Consider the following 27,563-nt stretch of genomic DNA (forward strand, 5'->3'; position numbering starts at 1 on the left):
TAGACCATATATAGTTAGGGATTAGCATTTAAAAAACCTTATTTTACTCACACAAAACCATTGAAATTCCATATATAGTTAGTTGCACTAACTATATATCGCGCACCCGCAATCCACTGCTGATGATGTCACATATTACATCATTCATGACATGGTCAGTGACATCACTGATGACATCACTGATGACATCTCAAATGACATCACTGATGACATCACTGATGACATCTCATTTGACATCAATGACCACATCACTGATGATATCATTCATGTGACAATACAATGCATCTCCTCACACTTTAATATAACCTCTGTTACACCCAGTGTTAAATACAGAGTATAATTTTTGAAACCATTGACACACCAATACTAGTTACTACATACGCACTCAGTGATTCCTATGTTTACACACACATTCACTCATTTACCCATACAATCATTCATACATACAATCACTCATCTTTACAACACTATCATATGCACTCATACACCTATACAGACTCTCGCACTCTGTCACTCATCCATGGAGTTACTCACACACCTAGTCAGTCCTGTAAATAATCAATCACACTTCCATTCTCTAATCTATACAGTTAAACATAGAGCACCTTACATTTTGAAACATATACTAACACATACTTACTCTTATACAATCATTGATACAAGTACACATTGATCTGCACAGAGTCACACACCTCCCAGCCAGCCACACACACTCAGTCTCCCATACAAATACTTGGGCAATCAATCAATAACCCATATAGTTACTCATATAGCTACTGACCAACACATGCAGCAGTTTACAGAACAACAGACATAATGATGCACAAATTAAGACAGTTTAGTCACTAACCCATGCACTCAGTGAGACACATTTAATCACTCACTCATACAGTCAGTCACGCACCTACTAAATCCTTCATCCAGATACTTCTACATCTACTCATTCTTCAATATGTAAAACATATTTAAACTTTACAGAAACACAGTCACTGGATGATGTCATCAGTGATGTCATTTGAGATGTCATCAGTGATGTCACTGACCATGTCATGAATGATGTAATATGTGACATCATCAGCAGTGGATTGCGGGTGCGCGATATATAGTTAGTGCAACTAACTATATATGGAATTTCAATGGTTTTGTGTGAGTAAAATAAGGTTTTTTAAATGCTAATCCCTAACTATATATGGTCTATAACCTATGGTTTTTTCAGTGAATATATATATATATATTACGCCTATATATACCTACTGGCGATAGCCAGTAGGTATATATAGTTAGGATTGTTTTCCATAGGGAAATCGCAACATTCTATTGGGAATAACTTTGGCGCCGGTTGAGGAATCTTCCTGAAATTTTCCTTAACTTTGCCTCGCGGCGCTCCGCTCCTTCCCTGAAAGTTTGGGGGGGATTCGTCAAGCGGGGGCCGAGATAAAAGGGGGGTCCCAAAACGTGTTTTCCCCATGTTAATTTCTATAGGGCGGTTGGACTCATTTTTAGCCCGAACGGCTGAATGGTTTTCCACCAAACTTGGCAAAATTGTAGGGACTGGTAGCCCGATGTGCCTTTGCTATGTCTCAAGATATGTGCTCCAGTGGTTTTTACGAAAATTAACTTTAAAAAAAAATATATTGGGCTATATATATGTTAGAGCCCAATGTAGCCCAAAGATGGCCACCAGAGACAAAAAAAAAACAAATGTAGCACAAATATCAGCCAGATGTAGCCCAACTATAGCCCAATGACAGAATGTCCCAGAGTGTTCTAAAGAACAACTAGAGCGCTAACAGTCTTACTTATGACAAAAGTATGGCACACCTGAAGTCACAGGGATGGGTAATTTGTATCGCCCTACGCCCAAGACATTAAGATTTATTGCAAGGGCAAGAAGTTTTAATTACTGTTTTGTCCAAAGGGCAAGTAGACTGTAAATTATGGACTGAGATCAAACTATCCTCTGACCTCATCAAATTAGCAGTCCGTGTCTCGTCCTCGGTGTAATCACCTAACCCAGGCACACGAGTCATGACACAATTTATAGCAGGATGCAGAGGAGCCTATTTTTGTTTATATAGCCCGCTTGGGCAGTCCAGAGAGTAAAGCACAGCATGAACTTTGTGTAGCACAGAATTTTCCACATGGAGCTTTTTGCAGCTGGAGAACACTTCCAGCAATGGCAGGTAGGAGACAAGCTTCTTTGCTTTTACCAGACTTTTTTAAAAACTTAATTCACCCTTCTGATGCTGCACTTTCTTGGCTGCACCCTTGGGCCTCTGTGCTCAACCCAGGTCGCACTTCTCCGCTCTCCTCCCCTCCTCATCTCTCCTCCTCTCCTCTCACCTCCTCTCCCCTCTCCTCTCTCCTCTTCTCCTCCTCTCCTCTCCTCGCATCCGAGGATTGCATTAAGGTGCTTGGATTTATTTTGTCATGCAATTCTTGGGCCCCTCTCTTCGTACATTGCTTGCTGTCTGTGCTTGAAGTCTCAGCCTCTTTAGTGTCAACCAAATCTACATTAAAGCACCTTACTTTCCCTGTGGGGCTCTTGTGCAGCCCACAGGCCACCCCTGTTGCTTTCATTTTCACGAGCCTCTAATTTGTAAACCAGTGTCTGCACTATGCTCTTTTCTTTACCCTATGGCTCTGCATTTTTTCCTTCACCAGCACACAGGAATTGGAGGCCAGAAAAAGAAAACTGAAGGGTCAAAGCAGAGTTTGCCAGAAGGCAGGTTTGCAGTGATATGTTTGCCACAAACTAAAAGCCCAAACCTTACTGTCTGTGATACGATGTCACCAAAATCTTGCACCTGAAGCTGAGAGGCTTTATATGCTGTTCTGTGCAGCGCCAAGCATGGCTTTAAAGCAGCACTGGGGTGCTAGACTAGGGGTGATTTCTTTAAGTCAGTAGAAATGCCATCCATTAGCATCTGCTACATGATGCGACCTCCGGCCCTCACAATGACTATAGCCAGGGCCACTGGAATTGTGATCGAACGTCCGCAGTATTTGCCACATAATCCATCTGCTGCAAAATTTGTTTCTAGCTCAAACGATAGTTACTAAAAATACGTCTTTACAAAGAGGCTTCCACTGTGCGGCAAAATGCAAAGTCGGACTGGTCACCTTTCTGTTGATTATTGCTGTATTTGGATGTTCACCTCATACGAATGAGTTGCAACCAATGCCCACAGGGTGTTACCAAGTTTTAAAATGATGAAATAATAAACGAATACTATTACAAAATGTGCCGAATTATGTCACATACTTTGCCTTTTCTTGCTGCATAATATACTCAAGCCTGCCACATAATTTCGTCCTCTCTTGCTGCATAATTCCAGTGGCCCCGACTACAGCTCTGGTCTGACTGACAACAGGCGTTCCCGCATGCGTTCCAATATCCCACATTTTACCTAATTTACAACAATAACAGGCAAATCTCTGAAAGCTCTTTTTGTCCCTACTACCCCTAGCAAACACTTTTAAAGTTAGGGTTAAAACAGTGCTCCGTTGCGGTTTAGCAATTTACTGCAGTGTTAGGTAGCTCTTATTAAAATGAGTTAACCTTTATGTGAACACTGCTAATGTTGCAAGATTGGGAAATGGAGGACCAGAAAAATAAAACACTTGCCGAGGATCACACAATGTAGCTAAGTGGGGGTGAGTCTAGGTTAGAGGCTCAGCACTCTCATTTGGAAGCTGCTAAGCCACAAGAAGCTGGTGCACTGCACGTTAAGATATGGCAGGTATGTGGAATGGTTACCTCAAATGTACTGGGAGGGGTAAATAAACAAAGGAGCATGTATGGCTGGATAGTGTGTTTATGCAGTACATAGAAATGGACTTCTTTAAAGTGTACAGGATAAAGCGGACATAGTAACGTAAATGTGTCAAAATAAATCCTGCTTAGAGTAGATAGGTTGGTGAGGCTCTCTGCTGCTTAACAACAGCAAGACTTGTGGCTTTCAGTCTGTAAATGCCTCTCTTGGCCTAGAAGTCTGTCCTTTGTGTTGTACTGGCTTTCTCTAGCCTAGGCCTTGGATTCTATATTACAGCTACATCTTTGCAAGGGAGCAGTGCTTGAAATGGCACTACAGAGATAAGGTCTGTACCCCAAGGCAGTGAGGAAGGATTGTTTTTTTATGCGATTGGAAAGTAATCACATGCAAAGCAAGTGAATAGACTACATGTAGAATGTCCCGTTAAAAGCTGCAAAACTCAGAAAGAGCTAACGTTACAAACCTCTCCGGAGATGCAGCAGAAGAAAGTGAAATTGTTCTTATGCTGTGTGCTTTAGTTTATATCAGAAATCACAAAATGCCAACAACAGAACCTCCCCTACTTTACACGCCAACCACATCAACTTGTGTTAATGACACTTCCTTTTCTTGTTTACTATCTCAGCACGCTGTCATTTCTCGAATTCCCTGTCCAACTTGTCTTTGTCTTGCAGTCTCAACCTTCTGCCATTGGTCTTGTGCCTAGTCTAAACCTCATGTTATATCTCTTTCCCCATCTAAGTCGCCTTCATTCTCTTCCTTTTGGATCTAAATCCTCAAACCTCTCTAGACAACGTTTATTCTTCTTTCTTTTGCTCCCAGTCGGATGCTCACCTCTGTCCCCTCTCAAACCCCTGATGTAAAACCACCATCCCCCCACTTCCCTTCCCTACTGCTCTCCATTCTGAAAGTAAAAACGATTCACAAACTATTGTGGGTGGTCACCTCTACGATGTCTGCACCCATAGCCTCTCAAAACTCCCCCACAGTTTGATAGATCAGTCTCTAGTCTACAGCTGAACAGGGGAATGTTTTGAAAACAAAACCGTTTTTACTTCTGGCTTTTTTTTTATAATAGACCCATGGTTCTTTTTGCTATGAGATTTGTCCTGCAAGATACGTTCCTCGTGTTTTTCCTGGGTTTCCTCTTACACCACTGTATACTTTATTTAAAAAGCAAGTCACCTGACCTGTTATTTTAGATCATGTGCAGATCAGTATATGAACTGCCCTTGTATTGGTTCCATATAGCAAGCCGGGGCAGGGTAATTCACCCCTGACCTCAACTGTTAGTTTATGGTGTCCTTAAGGAGTGTCTGCCACTGTTTTATGAGCCTGTACAACAAATTGAGTCTTGGGCTTGGTGGAAGATAATACTTCCCAGCAAACCAGTATTGAAGTGTACTTTCGAGCTGCTGCAGATTCTTTGTTTGGGATGCTTAGATAGACGTTTCTCGTGCAGTAAAGATTCAAGCTTAGTGATTTATTTCACATGCAGCTGCAAAGGGCACTTCATTCCCTATTGATGCTTCTAGGACTGACTGTGTAATGTTGGTAAGACTTCTACAGCATAGGTCTAAGTGTGCTTCCCCATCCCAAACTTCCCGTTATGTATCACAGTGTCAAAGATTGAGTCATCCAAATGAAAGCCTTACACACTTTCAGAGATGATGTTTTGATCTAAGTGGGGCTGAAATCTGAAGACCCATCCCTTCCCAGGACAGCTAGAAATGTCATGCTTTCCTGAGCGGACACCCTAATCTAGACATATCACAGATCGCATTCATATCCACCCCTGACTATTGCATGAATCTTAAATGCATTGTGGGTAGCAGCTTCGTTCTAGCCGATATTGTTTGTAAATAACTTATGAAAAAATGTTATCCTGTAAATATGGAATACTGACTTACACATTACCATGGTGTACATTATACTGGGAATTTCTGATTCGAATATGCAACATTTGTTGACACTGTTCTCCCAAATGGAAGCTTCAATGTATTGAATGTGTAAAACGCACGGTCTACAACCTAATTAACACTTTTGCCTGTCTATCTTATTGATTCAGTAAAGAGTTAAGGGAAGTAGATTTTTTTGCATGACAAGTAGATTTCTATACAATTTTGTCCCTTGGACAAGTAGATTTTTTAAACAATTCCACACCCCTGCACTTCTGGTTTTATAAAATCTGCCCGTAGGGTGAATGAATTTCAGGCACTAACATGTAAGCCCCCCCCTTAGATGATGGCATTTCAGATACTGGTGCTTCCCCCTTCTGCGGCCTACCTTCTTTGCTCCCCTGCATTCCTCTAAAGAAGATGAGCATTGTTGTTCTAACTTGACCACACGTGTTTTCCGGGTGGACGACAAATTCTTTGTGGGGTACATGGGAGCTAAGAAAGGTTGGGAAGTGTAGAAAAGGCCATTTCATGTTGCTTCGTTCTCTACATAAAGATCTGCTATGCTTTTGGCTGAGAAGCAGCCCCCTGAGAGATAAAGAGCCCATTCCACCAGGGGAAAGGCTGCGATTGCATCCTTTCCTCGACGTGTCCCAGTCCTGAACATCTGCCAGGCAGCAACGTGTGTCTCTGCAAGCACTACTGCCTGGAGAGTCTGGTCTGCAAGGACGGGCATTTTGCCCGTTCGGTCCTGCAGGCCTTTCTAGTTTGAGGAGTTTGTCCGCAGCCCACCACCAGGAGGGTATAGCTTAGGTATTTATTCTAAGGTAAGGAATCTGCATTTGTAAATCTCTATCAGATCAACACGTTACTTACCATCGGTAACGCATTATCTGGTAGAGACTACATCTAGCTGCAGATTCCTTAGACCCACCCATGCCTCCCCGCTCTTCTGACTTATTCTTTAGGGCTAGGGTTACTGCCTCTTTTCAGGGCCATAGTTTTGGCACACACTTTCATCAGTCATGTCATGGATCCACGCATTTGGTGTGGAGAAGTGAAAAGTACGGAGGTCCCTGCACCTGGGTAGTGCCTATGTAGGTGACTGGCGTCCTAACCGACTAACAAGGAAGTCGCGTAGAGCCAAATGGAGTCATCTGACCAAGTGCGCAAGGGCTATAGTTCGAGCAAAAGTTCCCGGATCCAGCCTGACGCCTGTGAAATCCTAAGGTAAGGAATCTGCAGCTAGATTTTGTCTCTACCAGATAATGGGTTACCGAAGGTAAGTAACTTGTTCTTCTGGTCTAATTGGATTTGCTTGGGTATATATTCTAAGGTAAGGAATCTGCAGCAATAAGTCTGTCTGAACCAGTTTATTACCTTCAGTAACACCTTATCTGGTAGAGACTACCTACAGATTACTTACCGACACATCCATCCTTCTCGCACTGGGAAACAATTACTGTATACGGAACACTGTCAAGGTCCTTAGTTTGTCACACTATTGCTCATCCTGGCATAGAAAGTAACGGACAGCAGTGTGCTGAGGTGCCGCCTGTATTAGTGCCACAAACGTAATTTCTGATGCGGACTGTGCCATGCGGAACCGAACTACACCAGCTACTGGTCACAGGGCTGCAGCGCAAATATTCCGGATCCAGTTTTACACTTGGGCATTATTTTTAAGGTAAGGAACCTGCGACTAGATAGTCTCTGCAAGACCAGGCGTTACCAAAGGTAATTATCTAATTCTTCGAGCTAGATCTGTTTACCGTAAAAATGATGTCACCCTCCTGTCTATCCTCCACATTCCATCAAGGAATGAGGTGTGATTGGGAATGCCTTCCTGCAATTCAATAATTGCTCGAAGGAAGCGGGGAGGGAAGAATGCAACATGTGATCTCTGCCCTGTCCAACTTGTTGCTTGCGTAATGCCAGAGCTGCCATGCTGTGCCATCTCTGAATAATCTCTTGCTTAATCTTTCCTCTTGATTTGTTTCAGTGCATTTATGCATTTGTCGAATCCTTACCTGAAAAGGTACTTTATTTTTATTACGCAAGCCTTTTTTTCAAGCAAGCACAAAGTTTAGATTAACGTATTGATGAACTGGTCTTTGCTTGGGTTATAAAAATGTGGTCCTCTGAAAGACTTTCACAAACCTGACAAATATTAATGTTCTTCGTTTAGGATAAACTTTGATTATATTACTTTTGTTTCTTTTGATTATCTATTTGCTCACATTTACTAATTTTGAAGAAGAACAGACATAAGTGTTTGGTAATTGTTTATACTAAGTGGCACTGGAACCTATAACGCATCTAAACGGCAAGTCTTGCCTTACAATTCACAATAATGAGGACATTACCTTCACTCTTTTATATAGTGTTGTAAGTGTCGGGCAAGGTCAGACGGTTTGTTCAGAGTAGTCTATGGATCGTCTAATAATACAGAAAAGTAGCATTCTCGTTTTGTGTATTCCTACAATGTTTTTGTTGGGGACTTTCACTACACAGTCTATCATCTGTGCAATTGGCTGGTTAACAATAAAGTTAACGGGAATCCGTTCTCTTTGTAGTTTAGTAGGAAGTGTCCCACTGTGCTGACTGCACTTTATTTTATTTTTCTTATTAGGCTGCATGAAGAAATCATAGATTTTTATGAGTTCATGTCTCCGTGTCCTGAAGAAGCAGCAATGCGGAGAGAGGTTGTGAAAAGAATAGAAACAGTCATCAAAGACCTCTGGCCTACAGCTGATGTAAGTAGATAATCTTCATGCTTTTTATGCCGATTATGTGGAACATGTTGGTGAGGACATCAATGCTTTAAGCTTCCTGATGGCATGGCTGATAACTTTGTCTTCACCGAAATAGTGGGTTGTGTAATGCACTAGCGGAGGAGGGAGTTAAGACATGTCTGCTCAGTCATGCCGTTATCCAAGTCTTCTAAAGGTTTGCATACAACAAGCATTATGAATTGATGGTAATCTAATTACTAATCAATTCATGTTTTTGTCGTGCAACCATGACTTTATAATCTGGCATTAGTAATGAAGATGATAGTGCTGCTATAAATCATCAGCCTGATGCAGTCTGTTACTCAGAGCAGCTTTTCCCAAAACCTGACACTTCCTTTGTACATTGGTGTGAAAAGCAATATGCAGCCAGTCAGTCAAATAACTTTATTCGATTCTAATGAATCATAAGTTTATAGAAAATCATACTTTCATATAATATAACATTTCTACACATAGTTTAAAAGCAATGCACAAAATAAAACCAGGTTAGGTAAATTCAATAAAAGCAATATACAATTCGTAACGTTTCCTAATTAGAAAAACTATTTTGATTAAGCTTAGCACAGCTGCAGATAGTAACAGTTGATGGCGACCTTAAATAGTTAGAATCCTCTTTGTAAGAATAGGGACAAATGTCCCTTAAAATAGGCTCAATAAAACGGGCTCTTGGTGTAGGAGGATGGATATCTGGTTATGGTTACCCCCAACTTTTTGCCTAGTGTTTAGCCTGTTTTCGACTTGGCCTAGGGCCCTGATTAACAGGATCCCAGGCCATCTATCTGCTCTCACTGTAAAATGGACTCCATGTGCTTTAGGTACATCTCTAATTGGATGTTGGGTCACCTTTGTGAGCCCCTGTATAGTGTACCATAGGTACCCAGGGCATAGGTGCATCCAAGCCTACCAGGGGCTGCAGCATGAATTATGCCACCCCTGGCTGGCCATCCAAATTGACACAACTGGCTGATCACTCACCTGGGGCAAGGTCGTGTAATCACCCCTTGCTTAGGTATAGTATTCCTATACCTACCATTATATATAGACACATATATACCTATAAGTCACTCCTATGGCAGGCCTTAACAATCCTGCAGGCAGAGTGCTTGGTTTTATGTGGGATGGTGCTCTAGCATGAGCAGAGCCTGTCTGCAGCTTTCGGAACCATTTCCTTATAGCTGTTCTAGCCAGTTCTGGCGGCGGGGGTAGCATTCCACCCTTCTAGAGGGAGAAGACATGTAGTTGTGGCTTTACCCGGTTAAAGTTAAACAGAGCCTCAGCATCACAAAATGGATGCTGCTGCCACAGACACAAGTCTGACCTCATGCAGCTGGGAGCCCTTCCAGCGAGGGAGGCCTGGAAAATAGGTTTCCTGCCTTGGGAGGAACTAGGACCTCCTCAGACAGGCTATAGTGTATTGGGGCAGGGTGGGTTGAAAAGAATGAGACACTGCCTGGGGCACACAAGGTGCTCCATGTATAGTCCGGTTCAAACCAGTTGCTGGGGCACTCCAACCCCAGCTCTGGCGCGAAACTGGACAAAGGGAAAGGGGTGCAACCACCCCCTTCCCTGGTCCCACCCATAGGAGGGACCTAGCAGGTAATCCAGCCCCTTTAATTCGTATAAAGCTAGGAGCGGAGTCTTGAGACTTTAGATTATCCTGAACTGAAACTCTGACACGAAACTCTGGACCTTCGACATTCTACTGCAACTAGAAGACTGAAGAATCTCCCTTGTGGTCAAGGAGTGACCACCCTGTGCAAACAGGCACCAACTAGTAAATTGCCGGTTTGCTTTGTCGCCGCTCCTGAAGGATCCCGACGACCCTGCTTCACAGGACTGGACTTCCAGACTTCTCCGACCCGACCCACACCTCCAGCAAAGCTGAGACCCGCGGCGGACACGAGAGGCGTGGGACCGGACACCTGGCCATTTTGCTCTTTGCGAAACTGTGCAGCTTCTGAGGCGTCCTCTAAGTTATGCATTGGGGATTGAGAAGCCCCAACACAGTCGCTATGCACCGAAGCTCAGCCCTCCACACTCCACGAGTGCCGCGTGGGGCCTGCTCTTGCATTTCCTCTCAACGTGTCTTCGCGGTTGCTGGCCCGTTAGCTAGTGGCCATCTTGAAGACTCCATTTTGAAACAACGCTGCTTGCCTGGTTGCTCTGGGCTTGCTCCTGCTTTCCTGCAAAGGGGAAGCTCCACAGACCTTGCTGGTCTGTACCAGAAGCCGATCTCCGTATCCTGCGTGGGTTGCCTTTGCCAAGGCTTGTTGACTCTGATCCGGAAGCCGACACCACCAACAGCGAGAGCCTTTGTGGGACAGTCCGATATCTAGCTCCTGATCGTAGTCGACGCCTCCTGGTCCACGTGGCTGCAGAGACAAGCTTCACTTCTTCACTGATCGCAGCTCGACATAATCTGGTTCCGTCCTGGTTCCATCCTGGTCACTGGCTAGTGACCCAGACTCTGTCCCCTCTGCTTTCAGGTTCTTCACTTCTCCGATCCGCCCTTGGATCCACCCGGACATCTTCATCCTGGTCGCCTGCAGCATCTTCTTGCAGCTCTCCATAGGAATCGACGACTAAAGCCGACACAACTTCGCACCTATGCACCCGGCTTCCCTGGGTGAGGTGACTCGAGTACTCCAGTGCTCCCTTGGGTAATAACTATCCAAGTGTCCTAATTTAACTGGGTTTCCTCGAAGTCCACCCGGACTGTCCGAAATTAACTAGTTTCTAAACTGTACGTTCCCATTCTAAGTCTGAGAACACACGCGTGTGTTTTTAGACACTGCACACGCATCCTGTGGGACTCCTGCTTCCTAACCTGTGGTTATTCAGTGTAGCCCCACCGATTTCCTAGGCCTATTCACTATTCCTGCAGTGGTACTTACACCCCTTCTTTAGTATATGGTTCGTAAGGCCCCTCGGGCAGAATTGTATTTGTGCAACTTAACGTATGCTTATTAAGTTACTTGTGCTGTATCTCGAACTCTGACCTCATAAAGAGTGCAGAGGGGTTGTTTTAGAAATAAATACATATATATTTTATATATACCTTGTGTGGTGTCCTTTCATCTGGTATTCAAGGGGATATTATTGGTAAAACAATTGGCTTCACATGCTCTCTGAAGTGTTAGCCTAAGACTGCTTTGTCCATGCTACCACTAGGATAGCTGGTCTAGAAGGTTGACTTTACAACCATCACCATAAGGGTTGTTTGGATTGATACAGGGTGCCCACTTGAATAGTGGACATCACATATCAGGCCAACTTCTCACACTTGGGTCTTTGTAGAGTGTGCAAAAAAAGCATAAGGTGAATTGTGCTCTGTTGGGCTTCATTGTTACATGGACAGGGGGTGGAAGTCTCTCACACCAACCCCCCCGTTTCGGTAAAGCGACAAGAAAGTGCAGTGTGCTTAAAAGAATTCTAGTCGTTAGAAAACGTGAATGGACCTGGGTGGTAAAAGACAAATAAAATTGTTGCTGATTTAAAAGTGCACGATCCACTGTGCCACTGGTCTGGTTATACCAGTTTAAAACATTATAGTATGTGTTTTTAGTGCCCATTTTTATATTGGGTTGAATAGACTCCGGGTTATCATAAAAATCTTCAAGGCCTATCTTATAAAAAGTTTCTTTAACAACAACGTAACCAGGGGCCTGCCATTTCATTGTCAAGGTTCATACAGTCTCTTAGGGTATCTCTTGAAAATAGGTCCTCAGAGGTCCAAATTTTCCCCATAATAGCAAGAGGGCAATTTGAATTCTGTCAGTCACGTAGTCCATACCCACCTCAGAATGACAGAATTGAGTGGGGGAACTACTGGGGATAAAAAAGTCTTTTTAAAAAATTGTTCTCTGATATTTGAGTCTAGGGCACTTTTATGATATCCTCATACTCCTGCCCCATAGGTGGCCACTGACAGACATTTGGTTTTATACAATGTTTTCAAATCGGCTATCTGCTTATGACCAAGTTTTCTGGCAAATCGAAAAAGCCCCTCTATGGTTCTACTAGTTTGTTGTAGCCTGTCGTAATCCAATGGTCCCAACTTAGTTTATTATTAAAAAGGTACCCCAAGTAAGTAAAATTTGGCACTTTGTCAATTGCAATATCATTTACTATATATTTACGTGTTTTAGTTTTGTTTGAACCACAGAACATAAAAAAAGATTTACTAAAATTAACCTTGAGGTCCAGTCCTGTATAACTCAGTGAATGCATTCAAACACTTTTGTAGGCTATTGCCTGTTAAGGTCATCAGGACTGTATCGTCCGCATTGGACAATAAAGGTACCTGTTTGCCTCCTATTCTTGGAAAATCCAAGTGTATTTGTAGTAAAAAAAAATTCTAAGCCATTACTATATATTAAAAATAAGAAGGGAGCCAATATACAGCCCTGGCGCACTCCCTCGGTTGAGGCAATTGGGTTTGTCTTTTCTCCCCCTGGACCATACCGGATAGCTACAGTAGTAGATGCGTGTAATCTGCGTAACAGGGTGACCAGCAGTTCCTCAAATCCCATAGTGTCCATAGCTTTTCCTGACAAACTGTGTCGAAGGCACTGGACAAGTCCATGAAGGCCACATGAATTGAAACACCCCTGGCCTTCATGTACTTGCCCATAATCATAGACCAATTGAGGCACTGCTCAGTCGATCCCCTTCCCTTCCTTAAGCCAAATTGAGTGTTCACTATAAGGCCAGAGGCATTGGCCCATGACTCCAGGCGTGCATGAATTACCCTCCCCAGCAACTTGCATGAAGCATTGATTAAAGAAATCGGCCTGTAACATGTAGGATCATTTCTATTTCCCTTTTTAAAAATCGGCGCCACCACTCCTCTTTTCCATGATGATGGAATACGGCCCACAATTGCTGCTTTAAAAACCTTAAGTGACAGTGGGGCCCATATTTGTGGGTTGCTTTTAAATAAATCCAGGGTGTCCTAATCTGGCCCTGGAGCTTTTAGGGGAATACCCTTTCTCAGGGCCTCCTCCACTTCGCTTAAAGAAAGTGATGCACTAAGCTGTTGTGCAGTTTGTATGTTGATACTTATTTCATCCTCTGACTCACTTGGCGAAACTTTCTTTAGGTGAAGTGGGTCTCCCAAGCCCCCACTGTTAGTATCCATCCCCCTTTTTTTCATTAGTAAAAAGGGGGCGATTTAGCACCTCCCAAAAGCTCCTAGAATCCTTCAGGGCACTTGCTTTTTGAAGATCATCCCAGGCCTGCCTTCTCAATTCATCCTTTCTATCCTCAATTACCTTTTTATAGACCTTCCTGGCTACTTTTATCATATCCCGATCTCAGGGGACACTATGTAATACCTTTTTCAATTTATTTTGCGCCGCAGAACACTCAGCATTGAACAATCTTATTTTGGGTAGACTGCCTTTTCTCACCGGTCTGAGCAAATTCTTAGCCACGTCATCACAAATAATTTCAAAACTTTGTATTATTGCATCTGGCAGTGAAGTATCAGTTAAGCAGGTCATTACTTGAGATAGATTTGTTTTAATAATAGTCCCCTCAAAATCCTTATTTATTGCGTTCCATTTTAGCCTAATCCCTTGGTTGCGATTGTTTTATTAGGCAATCGGAGGCCTTGCCCTCTCGTGCCTCAATATGCAGCGAAACAGTAAGGGGATTATGATCACTGGCAGGGTTGGGTTCGACCTCTTATCAACAAGGTGAGAGTACCTACTAATCAGCATAAAATCAATAGTGCTTACACGACTCCCAGACACCCCCCCCCCCGGAAATGTCGGATGTTGCACCACTTGAGTGCTAACCAAAGTGTCAATCATACATAGGTCATTCACAACAATAATGGAGTTTAAGGCGTTGCCCTGTATGGTATGTTTAAAGTGGGTCATAGGTTGATTATCAGTATCTATTAACCTACAAGCCTTGCTCCCGCAAAGCTGACATAAGGTGCAGTTGAAATCTCTTACCCAAATAATACACAAAGGGAAGACCTTCACTGCTACCTTAACAATCTCCATGTCCAGCGAATTGATAACCACAACATTCTGTGTATCAAAAATATTGTAGTACCAATTGACTAATATGGGTACATTAATCAAATTAAAACACAGAATCAGCTGATACCATGCGGATTCAGTTACTTTTTCTATTCTTAGCGACTCATACTGTACCGAAATTAGGGTTGCGAGGCCTCCCTTTGCCCTCCCTTCCAATGATGGTTCAGCTTGGACAGTTAATGCGTTGTATCCGTCCAGAGAGACCGTCCCTGCTCCATGTTTCTGTGTGCAAATGTCAAAATGTTTTGACATACTGGACCCAGGTCTGTCTAAACCTTCGAGAAATGCCTGGAACATTCCAAGAAACTAGACGCAGGCTGCGGATATTAGGTTGGCAATTGTGCGCATGTTGCCATCCCCACTATTCAATGGTCATTCAGCTTGATTGGCATTCAAATCTATCCCAATAGTCCCAGCTGTTCCCAGGCCTCAATTATGGTACAGCTGCGGGGGGCAATAGCTGTATTTAGGGTCTATAGAGAGTGTGTACTCTTTATCACTCCCATGTGAATTGGGAATCTCAGATACATGGGCATTGTCCTCTGATGCACTCGTTTTTAGCTTTAGTCAGTCTATATCAGCAAGACCGTTTAGTGGCTCAAAGCGATTTCCGTGATACCAGGTTGGAAACTGTGTATACTGTTTTGTCCTTAATGAGCTCTCTTCTTCCACTAAGTATGGTCGCAATCTAGGTGGACGATTTTAAAAAACCTGTGCTAATATAGAGATCCTTAACTTATTCATAGGTTGGTCAGCCATCCTATCTAATATGGATCTTACCAGGCCTGGTGGCCTGAAGGTCAATACAATGCAATCCCCCGCCAGTGAGTTATTGGTTGGACCTACCCACCTAACACTGTGTGCTATCTTAACCCCTTTGACGCTCATGACGAGCTCAGCTCGTCATGAAGTACACCTCTTGTACACTCATGACGAGCTGAGCGCGTCATGAACTGCGTTTTTTTTTAATTTTCCAGCGCACAGCGGGAAAATGCACAGCATCGATGGTGTTAAGCTCCGAGAATAGTAGATTATTACTTATACCTGTCTTTGCGTTTACACGATGCAAAGATTTATTCCTCAGAAATGGCCAGTCTTCACTGTCACCAGGCAACAATGGGGGAACATTCACTAAAACCACAATATTGGATGTTTCTGGAGGCAGATGTAAGTTCAAATTTAGTGCCACTGATAGGTGAATGACCGAAGTGATGATCTACAGGGGTACATGAGTTTTTTAGGGCCTTTAATCAATATTGTTATATGCCTTATTCACTTGATCGGTGTTCGGGGGATTTACAAACTGACAATCACTTGGGAGAATTCTTACGTCTGGAATGAAGACAGTGACTTGTGGACCGTTACTTCCCGGTCTCCCTTGGTGGGAAACTTCTGGTGTCCTAGTTCTCCGCGAAAGTTCCGGATTGTAAACACCCCCTCTAATGGCCCCACCCATGTTCCTATTTAGCCTAGGTCGGTGCTCTATAGGCAATGTGGGAATGCTAGGTGTTTGTTTTTCTAAACATGATAACCTGCTCTCGATAACGGTTACATTTTGAAGGATGAGATTTAAGTGCGCTGTAATTAGTTTCCAATTTATCCCAAAAACCCTTCTCCAAGTTATGAATTAAAGTCAGCTCAGGAACCACCTCAACTGGAGCTATGACATGATTAGCTTCAGGTGTAAGCTCCCTGTCCACTTGGTTGCTCTACCACATAGTAGTTTAGATGTGAGGTGGCTTTGTTTGTATGACTTAGTCACTACCTGCCCTTTCTCTGTCTTTGGCGGGGGTGCTGAGCTACCTCTGCCTTTTGATTTAGATTTCTGGGCCCTCATAACTGCATTTGGCAGAATTGGTGTAACCTGGAAGTCTGTTATCTCCTGAACATTAGCAAGCTCAGGGCTTAGGGAGTGTGACCTGCTAGTTCGTGGTGCTCCGTCAACTGGGTTCTTTTGTGAGCTTAAAGTGCTGAGGGTATGACGACTAGGTAGCACCTGAGGATCCAGGGATAATCTGCGCTCCGTTCATTCAATTTCGTGCATGAGAGCAGATTCGGCCCTTGATAAAAAGGCAGCTAGTGTACCTACTAGTCCTTGACCAGCCTTAGATTTTGTCCGGTTTGATTAAAGCCCTACCTTACAACACAAGATAGTAACAGTCAAATAAGAAATATTGTCAGGTAAAACCTTCAGGGTTCAGGGCTGGGTACCGAACGATCTCATTCAGACAATAATACAGTATATCCCAGCCTGGCCTTTTTCTGCCTATGATGTAATTCAGACCCAATGCCTTGCAAGCGCAGTTCAATTCAAGTTCAGCAAATGGCCTTTGGCCACTACCAAACCTGTCCTGTGAATGTTAATAGCCTAGTCCAGCCAAGCCTCTGACGGACAGGCCCGCTGCGGAAGTGCCTTGAGTGAAATGAAGGCAAATGTTGACAGGGCTCACAAGCCAGAGTAAAGAGCTGTGGGAGTGCCTGGAGAGCTTTAAGGGCGCCGAATGCTCACCGGGGCCCGCTGGGGGACTGAGTCCCACTCCAGCTGTGTTGCTGACTCACCGGGGCTGCTGCTCCTGTGTGGGGCAGAAACCAGGCAAATGTCAGTAGGGCTCACAAGCCTTTAACTTGTCCCGGGTGTCTGGGCAGGCCTGACGATCCTCCGCTGCTGTGCCAGCTGAGCCCCGTGCCGAACCTGAAAGGCGCCGCTCTGGCCTCGTGTACTGCCTCAGGTGCCCGCTCTGGCAATCTGACCCAGTCCAGAGTGCGGAAGGACCTGTCCCCTCCTCCGCTGCTCCACAAAACTCATTGGGCCTTCCCGGGGGGTAGCGCTGCTTCAATGAGGGCAGAGTGGACGGGGGCCCCTTCTCAGGTGCCTTTGCGCCAGGCCTCTTACTCACTTCGACCCCTCAAGCGCCCCTCCAGGCTGCCTCGCTCTGCACCCCCCACCCCCCCCCCCCAGCCATGAGGGCGCGTCTTCCAGCCTGTCCAAGCCTCCATGTCACCTGACGTCTTCTCGAGCAAGATGCAGGCTCCTCACGGGGCCGGCCCAATCAGGCTGCAACGCCGGGCCGGCTGACTCAGACCCGCGGCGGGCAGTTGACGTCCCAGCAACGGTCAGGACAGGCACCGGGGCTCCAGCACCCCTGCGACCAGCCTCTGATGGCCCCACACGCGGCGGGAAGCAATACCCTTCGATGATGGCGAGTGGAGCTCCTCCGGCTCGAAGTTGCTCTGCCGCCGTCTTACTCCACACAGTTGTGAAGAGAAGATCATAATATGCCGCTGTTCTGTACTTTATTTGTTTTTGTAGAGGTACAGAACCGTTCTTGGGCAGTACTTCTACAATCTAACAATATGGATAAGACACCAATACACACCTTATGCATTAAGATTGAGCTGTATTAGAGTGTGTAATGGTGTTTAGAAGTTAATCTATGTCTGTGTAAACTGAGTACAAGTATACAGACCCATTTTGGCTTGCCTTTTGGCCAATCCTTTTCGTTGTTTTGTCTTGTGATTTGTGGGTCACGGCTGTGCCCACTTGTTATTGACTGTTTCTTAAAGGCTATTAATTGAAAATTATTATGAAAATAAATTCTTGTCCGGCTGGACAAAAGACATACTTTCTATCTAGTGTATGATTATCTCCCCTTGTTTCTTCTTTTAGAATAGGGACCACTGTTCTCTATAATATACTACCCAAGGTTCCTACCGAATTACCTTTGGGTTCCATTGTCCTTGTATAATAGTTAAAAGGACGCTAGCGTATGCCTTCCCGTCCACATCAAGGAGGGCTATCCGATATTTATCGGGATTAGATCGCGAACCCTTTTTGTGGAAGGGGACGAAGGGTGATCCTCGCCAAGATGCCGGGATGTGGCCTCCCAGTATTGCGGCCTCAAAGACAGGTGTCAGTAACTGGGCCCATTTTCCGGCAGAGGCTTTAAAAACTTGAGTGGGGATTCCGTTAGGTCCAGGGGCACCACCTGAACGCATTTTCTTTATTATTCCTGTTATTTCATCTGTTGCTATGTTGAGAGGAGGGGTTGCTCCATCCGGATTTATTAACAGGTCATGGGTAGACACAACTGATGTTCGCGCCATGTGGTGCTGTGTAGAGCGTTTTAACATAGATCTCCCAATCCGCCGGAGAGATATTGGGAAAATGGAAAAATAAAAAAAGAAACTGGAATTTACAAACAGGCCACAAAGAGGAGATGGCGTCTCCTGATGGATTGGTACGTTAAATGCTCACTGCTAACATCTGGTGATCTGCCTGTCGAATCCCATTTTACCCAGCTCAGGCTTTCGAGATTGGTAGAACAAGGGCCCTTAAATTTGTTAACATTAACACCTGCTATCTGCAGAACTTCGAAATGAAAGAACTGTAGGTTGAAGCGCTATATGAATACATTGTTAACATTATTATAGGCGGAGGGGTCTTTTGCAAATCTTTCGACACGGTGGGGCCTAGAAGATCCAACAAAAAAAAACGCCCCCACCCTGCCTGGGAGGAACGCCAGGGCAGGAAAGCTTTTCATCTTTCTTGTTTTGTGAACTTTCTGCTGGAATGAGACTTCTGTAAGCACTCCGCATCACAGCCCCCAGCATCTAATGCAAGGGTCCCTGCGCTGATCAGTGGTGGGGAAGGCTGCACACCAGGCCAAGGCATGACTAAAGGGGCTGGCAGCCGAGGCCGCACGAGCTGAGCTGTCCACGTATGATGAGGGGGCTGCTTAGCTGTAGACTAAGGGTGTGCCTTGACTGTGGGGTGAAAGAGGTATCTGGAAGATAAATTGTGAAATAAACAGCTTGGAATGTACTATGTAGGAAAACATAATGAAATAGCTCAGTGGGTGATGTGGCTGCTGTACAGATCTGTTTGCTTCAATCAGCTCAGTTATTTTTCTACTCGGGTAGCTCAGTGGGTTAATAGGGCTGCTACAGAGATGTTTGTACCCTGCATGTCATTGTTCAATCTGAGTAAGGTAGCTCAGTGGGTTAACGTAGCAGCCAGGATCTGTCACCTTCGACCAGTCCAGTCTTTGTATCCAACACCACTCTGTATTCTGAGACGTCTGACGGAGTATCAACTACAAGTTCCAGCATGCAAAGTGCTTTTTTGTAAAAAGCCAAATAGATCTCACATTTTAGAAACTTTTACCTATTGGCATTGTAAATGACAATGCCTTTTATTATTGCAGGTTTTTTAAAACCCACAAAAGGCATTGTAATTTACAATGTCAATAGCTCAATCTCACAATTGCGAGACCTATTGCATTGCAAATGCTTGTCTTTTAATATGTTGAAGATCCTATTTTCTGATGGTTACTTGTAACAAAGTCTACGGCAAGACTTTATTGCGGAGATTTGTGCACAGGGTTCAAAGTTCATGTGACACGAATGCCCTTAATTTTGATGAGGTGGCTTCCTTAGAGCAGATTGGTTTTTTTCTTTCTCATTATACTGTATTTTTTTTATTTTTTAAAACCTTTATTAAAGCAATCAGAGCGATAAGAGCGCGGGCCTACAACCACAGGGGCCGGCCGCAAAATCAGGAGATCAAGACAGAGCAGTTTAGATGTGTACGATAAAAGGAAGAAGCACGTTATAATCGTAAGACGTGGTCATAACACAGGAAAGCACAAGGATAAAAGAGGTTTCATTTTTATAATATTGAGCGGAGGCAGCGGCTATAGCAACAGAGGCATCCCACAACACAATCAGACAAAAAGACGGGAGAGGTATACCCCTCCATGCAATCAGAAATCAATCATAAATAACGGAGCCAAATACACCCAATGCCCGCCTAAGGCAGGCCAGGAGTAAAGGTCAAATAATAGCAAGCAATTTAGCAAGATGTTGCGTAGAAACCCTCCCGTACCAGACAGTAAGAAAGGCAAGTGCAGACGCCGGATATGTAAAGGACGGAAAAAGAAGACATAGCCAACCCCCTAAAGAAAAAAGGGAAAGAAAGGGACCATAGAACAAAACAAATTAAAATAACAAACCCCCCCCATCACCCACCACCCTACATCACCGTAATGGCTATGGCCTACCCCACTAACAGCGTGCCTGTCGCCCCAGAGTCACCCGAAAGAAAGGAAATAAGAAGAAAAAGAAGAGGACTAAAACGAAAAAGGAGGAGAGGAGCCGGCGATGTAAACACCCGGTCCCCCCTATCCCCGCAGCTAAAAGTATAAAGACCGAGGCCAAAGAAAATACTGAGAACAGCCAACGCACAGGTTGCAATCAATAACAGTCCTACAAGACGTGTCCCGGAGTCGCCATTAACTAGGAAGAAGTCCCGCCAGGACCCGAGCGAGGTCACCCCTGGCCACTTCTGTGAATAGTATAACTGCTAATCAGCCTTGCAGTCAGGAGACAGTACGATACAAAAAGTCCACCCCAGCCAGGTGAGGCAGGCGGCACCTTCGCACAACATTGTCCCAGCCACCAAGAAGGAGCCAACGCTACATGGCGGCATCCAGAGTGCAACCATACGCCGATCACCAGCGAGGCCAAGTCCAAAATCAGGTCTGCCAAGCACTGATAGGAAGTCACAAGATGTGGGAAGCATTGCAGCACAGGCGCCAGATCCATTCGCTCCCTCAAAATCGAAGATTCATCCGGGGACCCCGGCACAGCAACCGGAGGAGAGGCAGCGGCACCAACCCGGGGGGAAGTCACTACGCCACAAAATGGCGGATCGGCAATGGCAGTGATCCGTACCTCCAAGTCCCAGGACTTCCGAAGCAGAGCAGTCCGCAGGGCAACCAGTGCAACCAGCACATGACTACGTGTAAGCGCCGCCCCATGTAACCGAGGTCCGGGGGTCTCAAATGCAGCAGTGTCTCCGTCTCCGGGAGGGATGCACTCCAAGGGGTCGTCCGCCATCTTAAGCACTTCATTCTCCGCCACTTCCCCCTCCACCTCCGAGTCCAGTCCGACCGCCAGAGGCAACAGGTCTCACAGCTGATCGGCGGCGGCCGGCGCCTGGCAAAGAAAGGAGAGTCACCAGAAGGCCGGGTGCGCTCCCTGCAGCTCTCCGGGAGCCAAGCACCGGCTCCCGGACGGGACTATTAACATGAGTGGGCGTCACACCCAAGGGGAACCGGGCAACCCGGCTTCTCTCCGGCTCACCAACTGCTCGGGTATATGGGACAATCCACTATTGGGGGTGGGTCAGCTCCATCTCTCCCGGCTCGCGGCTCCCAGGCTCCCATCGACAGGCTTCTCATCCGAACCAGGGCCGCCAACACTCCGAACACTGCCGGGCGGGCGCTGTACTCGAGGCCCCGGCGTCAGGGCCGGGAAGGCCAGCAAGCAGACAAGGACAGATCTCCGGAGCCACTGCAAGATGGAGCCACAAAATCAGACGGTAAGTGAGCGTTTTTCTCTAACAACAGAAAACATAAAGCCTCGATCAGGATTATCGACAGGATAGGCAAGCGGGGAGGAAGGGACCTCAGAGCGAAGCGTTCATGCGACTGTTCCGATCGCCATCTTGGCTCCTCCCCATTCTACTGTATTTTAAAGCAAACAAATGTTCCGGAAATTCTTGGCGATGTGAAATTAAAATACATTCATCTTCCAGAGTTTTTTTTGCGTGGTCTTTTTATTTCATTAGTTAGGTCTAAACTGGTTCTAGTTACTGCCAGTTCTTGGAAACCATTCCATGATTGGGGAAAAGAGGCTGAGACTTCAGAGACATTTTGACCCATGTTAACTACAGGTTTGCTACTGTATAACGTTACAGCTACCTATTCGCTCGTTCTGTTTTGTCAATCTTTCCTTTTCTGGTTGGTAGTAGTAAATGGAAGGAAACTTGTGTTAGACCAGAATCCTGTGACTGACCTATCTGTACTATGTCACTTTGTCCGGCCTTACTCTTTGAGAGAGGTTATTGTATGTGAAGGGCAGGAAAGCTCGAGGTTTCTGCTATTGCAATTACTAGGTTGAATATTGTGCTCTCTTATAGTTTCTTCTGCCTGTACTTTGCATGAAAGTGTTTTTAAGTAGCCACTCTTTGAGAATCTATAAGTTTGATGCATATGGATAAAACCGTAACGATGGACCTTTTGCTAGACATCAAATAAAATACTCTCTCCTATAACTGGTTGTGTAATGCTTTTGTCTGGGGAAAAAAACAGCAAAGGTCACCCGTATTTTGTGTTGTAGCTGTATTGTGCATAGTGAAAATCTAAGACCTATATTGCCACGTCGTACTTGGAAGTGGTTGACAAGCTGGATGTATTACGGAAAGAGTTAACCGCAATATCCTCCTCGAAAATTTAACATCCGGAACTTTTAATTTTGTTTGTTTAACATGTTGCTTGTCTAATTTCAGGTTGAAATATTTGGCAGCTTCAGTACGGGACTTTATTTGCCAACAAGGTAATGCAAGTTGATCTTATTCATACATTTACTCAGTATTTAATTGGTCTCACTGTTTCACTGAGTATGCATTGTTTTTCTCACTTGCTTTTCATTAAACTTCCCTTCATGTTGACTTTTCCATCGCATTCAGGTTGAGCTTATCAAATACAAAATTTCGGACCTTACGGCTATCATAACTGCATATATTTGAGACTTCTAGTTGCAGATTCCTTACCTTTAAATTTCCCAGTGTCCGGCTGGATCCCAAAACATTTGCTTGAGCAGTACCCCTTGTGTGCGTAGTTTTGTGGCTCCTTTCAGCTCAGTGTGACGTCTACTATGTTTGTGTTGGTTAGGACGTCACTGTCACCTATATAGGCACCACACAGGCACACGGGCCTCCGTTCTTTTCTCCTCGCTCCAGTTAAGTGCAGATCAGGAGAAGAACTACCCCTCTGTCAGGCTTTTTCGACTTGGTCAACAAAAATCTTTTCTGTGTCAAGGGATATCTTCTAGAAAGGCAGGGTTTAAACCATGTGGGGCCTAACCGCGCCATGTTGGTGACTGACCCCCACCTCATCTGTCTCCAGTGTCTTGAGCGCAACCACTACTCAGTCGTTCTCGGATTGTTGTGCCTTGGCTTCGAAGGCCTCTGGAAGTGAGCTATAAAGCTCCTTGCAGCCCGGCAGTCAACATCGGCCAGCAAGACTCTGCGGAGATCCTTGTCCCGATCGAAGAAATGGTCGCGGGACAGCTCCCGGAGCCCCAAGTACTCTTCCTCCCACTAGATGTCTGAGCACTTTAACTTTGCCTCAGCTGTTGTATATTAAAAAACGAGGTAAGGAGCACTGATGCTCTAGGCACGTTTCTGCGGAGCCAGGGTCGACTAGCTCCTCCCTTTCTGGGAGCTGGAGTAACCCCCACTCAAACAAAAATGTTGAGTCCATGCACCGCTTTATTTGATTCGGCCGACCCCTCTAGTGAGCCTATGGGCCCAGTGAGGTCATAAGGGATCCCATCAGATTCAATGCTGTCCACTCCGGGCTTTGTGCCGGTGGGGCCCTCATGGATCTGATCCGTGACTACGATGGTTGTGTAAAAGGACCTTCACTGGTGTCTGATTTAAAGTCTATGCCATTGGCACCACAGTGGTGCCAACCACCACCTCAATCTTATCTACTAAATCTGATTGATGTCACTTGATGCATACTCCAATAGAACCCGGAGGTTCTGTGTTGTCGCCTGGTAATTTTGAGGAATTTTCTAGCCTGGGAGAGTACTGGTTGGGGTCTGTTGACCCTTTAGAACACCGGGATGTAGCTGTTGAACAGATGTGCCCACCCACCCAACCATATGCTGAACATTCTCCCCCCCTGAACACCCTCAACGACTGGAACCCAATCTCCACTGAGGACACCATCCGCCTGATGAACTCCATCCACTCAGGATCCCCCACAGACCCATGTCCTCACCACATCTTCAACAAAGCAGACTCCGTCATAGCACCGCACCTCTTAGATGTCATCAACTGCTCCTTCAACTCCGCCACCTTCCCGGAAAGCTGGAAACACGCCGAACTCACCGCCCTTCTGAAAAAACCCACAGCGGACCCCACCAAACTCAAAAATTACCGCCCCATCTCGCTCCTTCCATTCCCGGCCAAAGTAATCGAGAAAGCTGTCAACAACCAGCTCGCCGCTTTCCTCGAAGCCAACAAATCCCTCGACTCCTCACAATCTGGCTTCCGAGCAAAACACAGCACTGAGACCACCCTCATCGCAGCAACAGACGACATTCGAACTCTACTGGACAATGGAGACACAGTCGCCCTCATCCTCCTCGACCTCTCTGCAGCCTTCGACACAGTCTGCCACAGCACCCTTTTACAACGCCTCAGAAACATCGGAATACAAGGAAAAGCACTTGAATGGATCACCTCGTTCCTCACCGGAAGAACCCAGAGAGTCCGCCTTCCACCATTCAAGTCCGAGGCCACTGAAGTCATCTGTGGCGTACCACAAGGATCCTCACTCAGTCCCACCCTCTTCAACGTATACATGAGCCCCCTCGCGGCCATCGCCCGCCAACACAACCTCAACATCATCTCCTACGCGGATGACACTCAACTGATCCTTTCTCTCACCAATGACCCCAGCACCGCCAAAACTAACCTACATGAAGGAATGAAAGAAGTTGCCGAATGGATGAAACACAGCCGTCTGAAACTGAACTCAGATAAAACAGAAGTCCTCATCTTAGGTACATCCCCCTCTGCATGGGACGACTCTTGGTGGCCGGAAGCCCTTGGAAAAGCACCCATCCCGACAGACCACGCACGGAACCTAGGCGTTATCCTGGATTCTTCACTCTCAATGAACAGACAAGTCAACGCCGTATCCTCATCCTGCTTCAACATTCTCCGCATGCTCAAAAAACCATTTCGCTGGATCCCCACCGAAACCAGAAAAACAGTCACCCACGCTCTTGTCACGAGCCGACTGGACTACGGAAACACCCTCTACGCAGGTACTACCGCTAAACTCCAGAAGAAACTCCAACGAATCCAAAACGCCTCAGCCAGGATCATATTAGACATCCCGCGCAACGAACACATCTCTGGCCACCTGAAAGACCTCCACTGGCTACCCGTCAATAAGAGGATCACTTTCCGACTGCTAACCCACGCACACAAATCACTCTACGACATCGGACCAGAATGCCTCAACTCACGACTGTCCTTCTACACCCCCTCCCGCCAACTACGTTCTTCCAGCCAAGCCTTCGCCACTGTACCTCGCATCAACAAGACCACCATGGGAGGCAGATCCTTCTCATACCTGGCTGCTAAAACATGGAACTCACTCCCCACTCACCTTCGCCTTACCCAGAACCACCTAGCATTCAGAAAGCAACTTAAAACGTGGATATTTGACAAGTAATCCTCCTCCCCTCCCTAAGCGCCTTGAAACCCTCTGAGTATGTAGTGCGCTATATAAATTCTTTGACTTGACTTGACTTGACATGTGCTGAAATTAGGAACTTGGAAGCCAGTGGATTGGATACATCCCCAGATACTGGCATGCTTCCTCGGCTGGTTATGGAGCAGGGGGCTTCTTATGCCATGGTAGTAAGGAGGTCAGCAGAGGTCTTTGGACTGGAGGTGCCCTCAGTGCAGGTCAGGACTTATCTTCTTAGTCCTGGGGCTCCCACCTCTGAACCCGTATTGACCTTTAATGAAGCACTGACTGATGTCCTCCTAAGCATATGGTCAAACCCTAGCACAGGGACTCCTATGAAAATGACTATTGCATGCCGCCTTAATGGACAGTTTCTCCAACTTGCTTTGGAAGAAGGTCTGTACTCTCCCAGGCAATGAAGGACTGTAGAGATGCAGCAATATTCACCATTAGGTGTTGCCTTGACACCACTGACTCACGGGCTGTGTGGTTTCGTAGACCGTGGCCTTATGGCGCCACGTCTGGTTAAGAACATCTGATTTCTCAGGCAATGTCCAGGCTAATCTCATGGGCATGCCCTTTGATGGTTCTGGTCCCTTTGGAGAGAAGACAGACTTCTGCCTTAAAGCTCTTCAAGGACTCTCATGCTACGGCCAGGCCCTTGGGGCTCTGTGACCCCCCTGTAGCTAGTGTAGCTTTCGCCCCTTTTGTGGCAACAGAAGGTATTTTCAGCCACACCAACTGTATCCCAAGCACCGTCCTGCGCAGACTTCCCAAGTTATAAGAGGGCGTGGCTCATTAATTCAGAATGTAAGTAAGTAGTCTACCACCCAGCCCTAATTTGAGTCTGCAATACCATGCTACTCCAGTTGGAGGAAGAATACCTCCTCATCTTTCAACTGGAGGTCATAACATTAGACAAGTGGGTCTTGCAGATCATTCAGGAGGACTATTCTGCATTTCCTTTCTTTTCCTCCTCCAATTCTGCGACTTCAAAAACGTCTGGTGTAAGATCATCTAACTTTTCTTCAAGAGGAACTTCCATCTCTCTTGGCCAGAGGGGGCTAAAGAGAGCATTCAGATTTCACAAGTAGGCAGTGGTTGTTCCTGCTACTTTCCGATTCTGAAGAAGAACAAAGGTTTATAGCTCATTTTAAGATCTTCGAACTGTCAATCTCTTCTTCAAAAATAAGTTAATGATTCTCACGTGGACTCTGGTCTGTCAGCACTAGACCGAGGAGACTGGCTGGTAGCGTTTTACTTGAATGATGTGTATTTTCACATCCCCAGCCTTCCGGGCCACAGACGTTGCCTATAGTTCAAGGTAGATCACGAGCACCAAGTTTACTGTGCTACCCTTTGGCCTTACCAGTGCTGCTCGGGTTTTCACTAAGGTGATGGTGGGGATTGCAGCTCATCTGCACAGGTTAGTCTTCCCCCCTAATGGCTTTGAAGGCGTCCGCGCACCAAACTGACTTCTCCCACCTTCAAACTATGGCTGACCTCCTGCGTTCACTGGGATTCTCTATACATGTTCCAAAGTCGCACCTGACACCTCAACTACTCCCTTTCATAGGAGCTGTTCGGGACACAGTGCTTTTTCGGGCCTATGCACCCAATCAGCGAGTCCAGGATATGTTCAGGTTATGATACCGATGTTTTATGCTGTATCCTGGATTTCGGTGAGACTGACAGGCTACTGGGC

General features: G+C 45.7%; 1 protein-coding gene across 1 annotated transcript in view; it reads left to right on the forward strand.

Moving 5' to 3' along the window:
- The window catches only part of TENT4A (terminal nucleotidyltransferase 4A), a 606,146-nt gene that overhangs the window by 102,812 nt on the left and 475,771 nt on the right, over positions 1-27,563 (forward strand). Inside the window, exons 2-3 of the mRNA XM_078687633.1 lie at positions 8,307-8,430; positions 22,873-22,919. Of these exons, the coding sequence (XP_078543759.1) occupies positions 8,307-8,430; positions 22,873-22,919 (171 nt within the window). The remainder of the gene's footprint in view (positions 1-8,306; positions 8,431-22,872; positions 22,920-27,563) is intronic.

Source organism: Lissotriton helveticus, chromosome 4_1, assembly GCF_964261635.1.
Source record: "Lissotriton helveticus chromosome 4_1, aLisHel1.1, whole genome shotgun sequence".
In the NCBI taxonomy this organism is placed as follows: domain Eukaryota; kingdom Metazoa; phylum Chordata; class Amphibia; order Caudata; family Salamandridae; genus Lissotriton; species Lissotriton helveticus.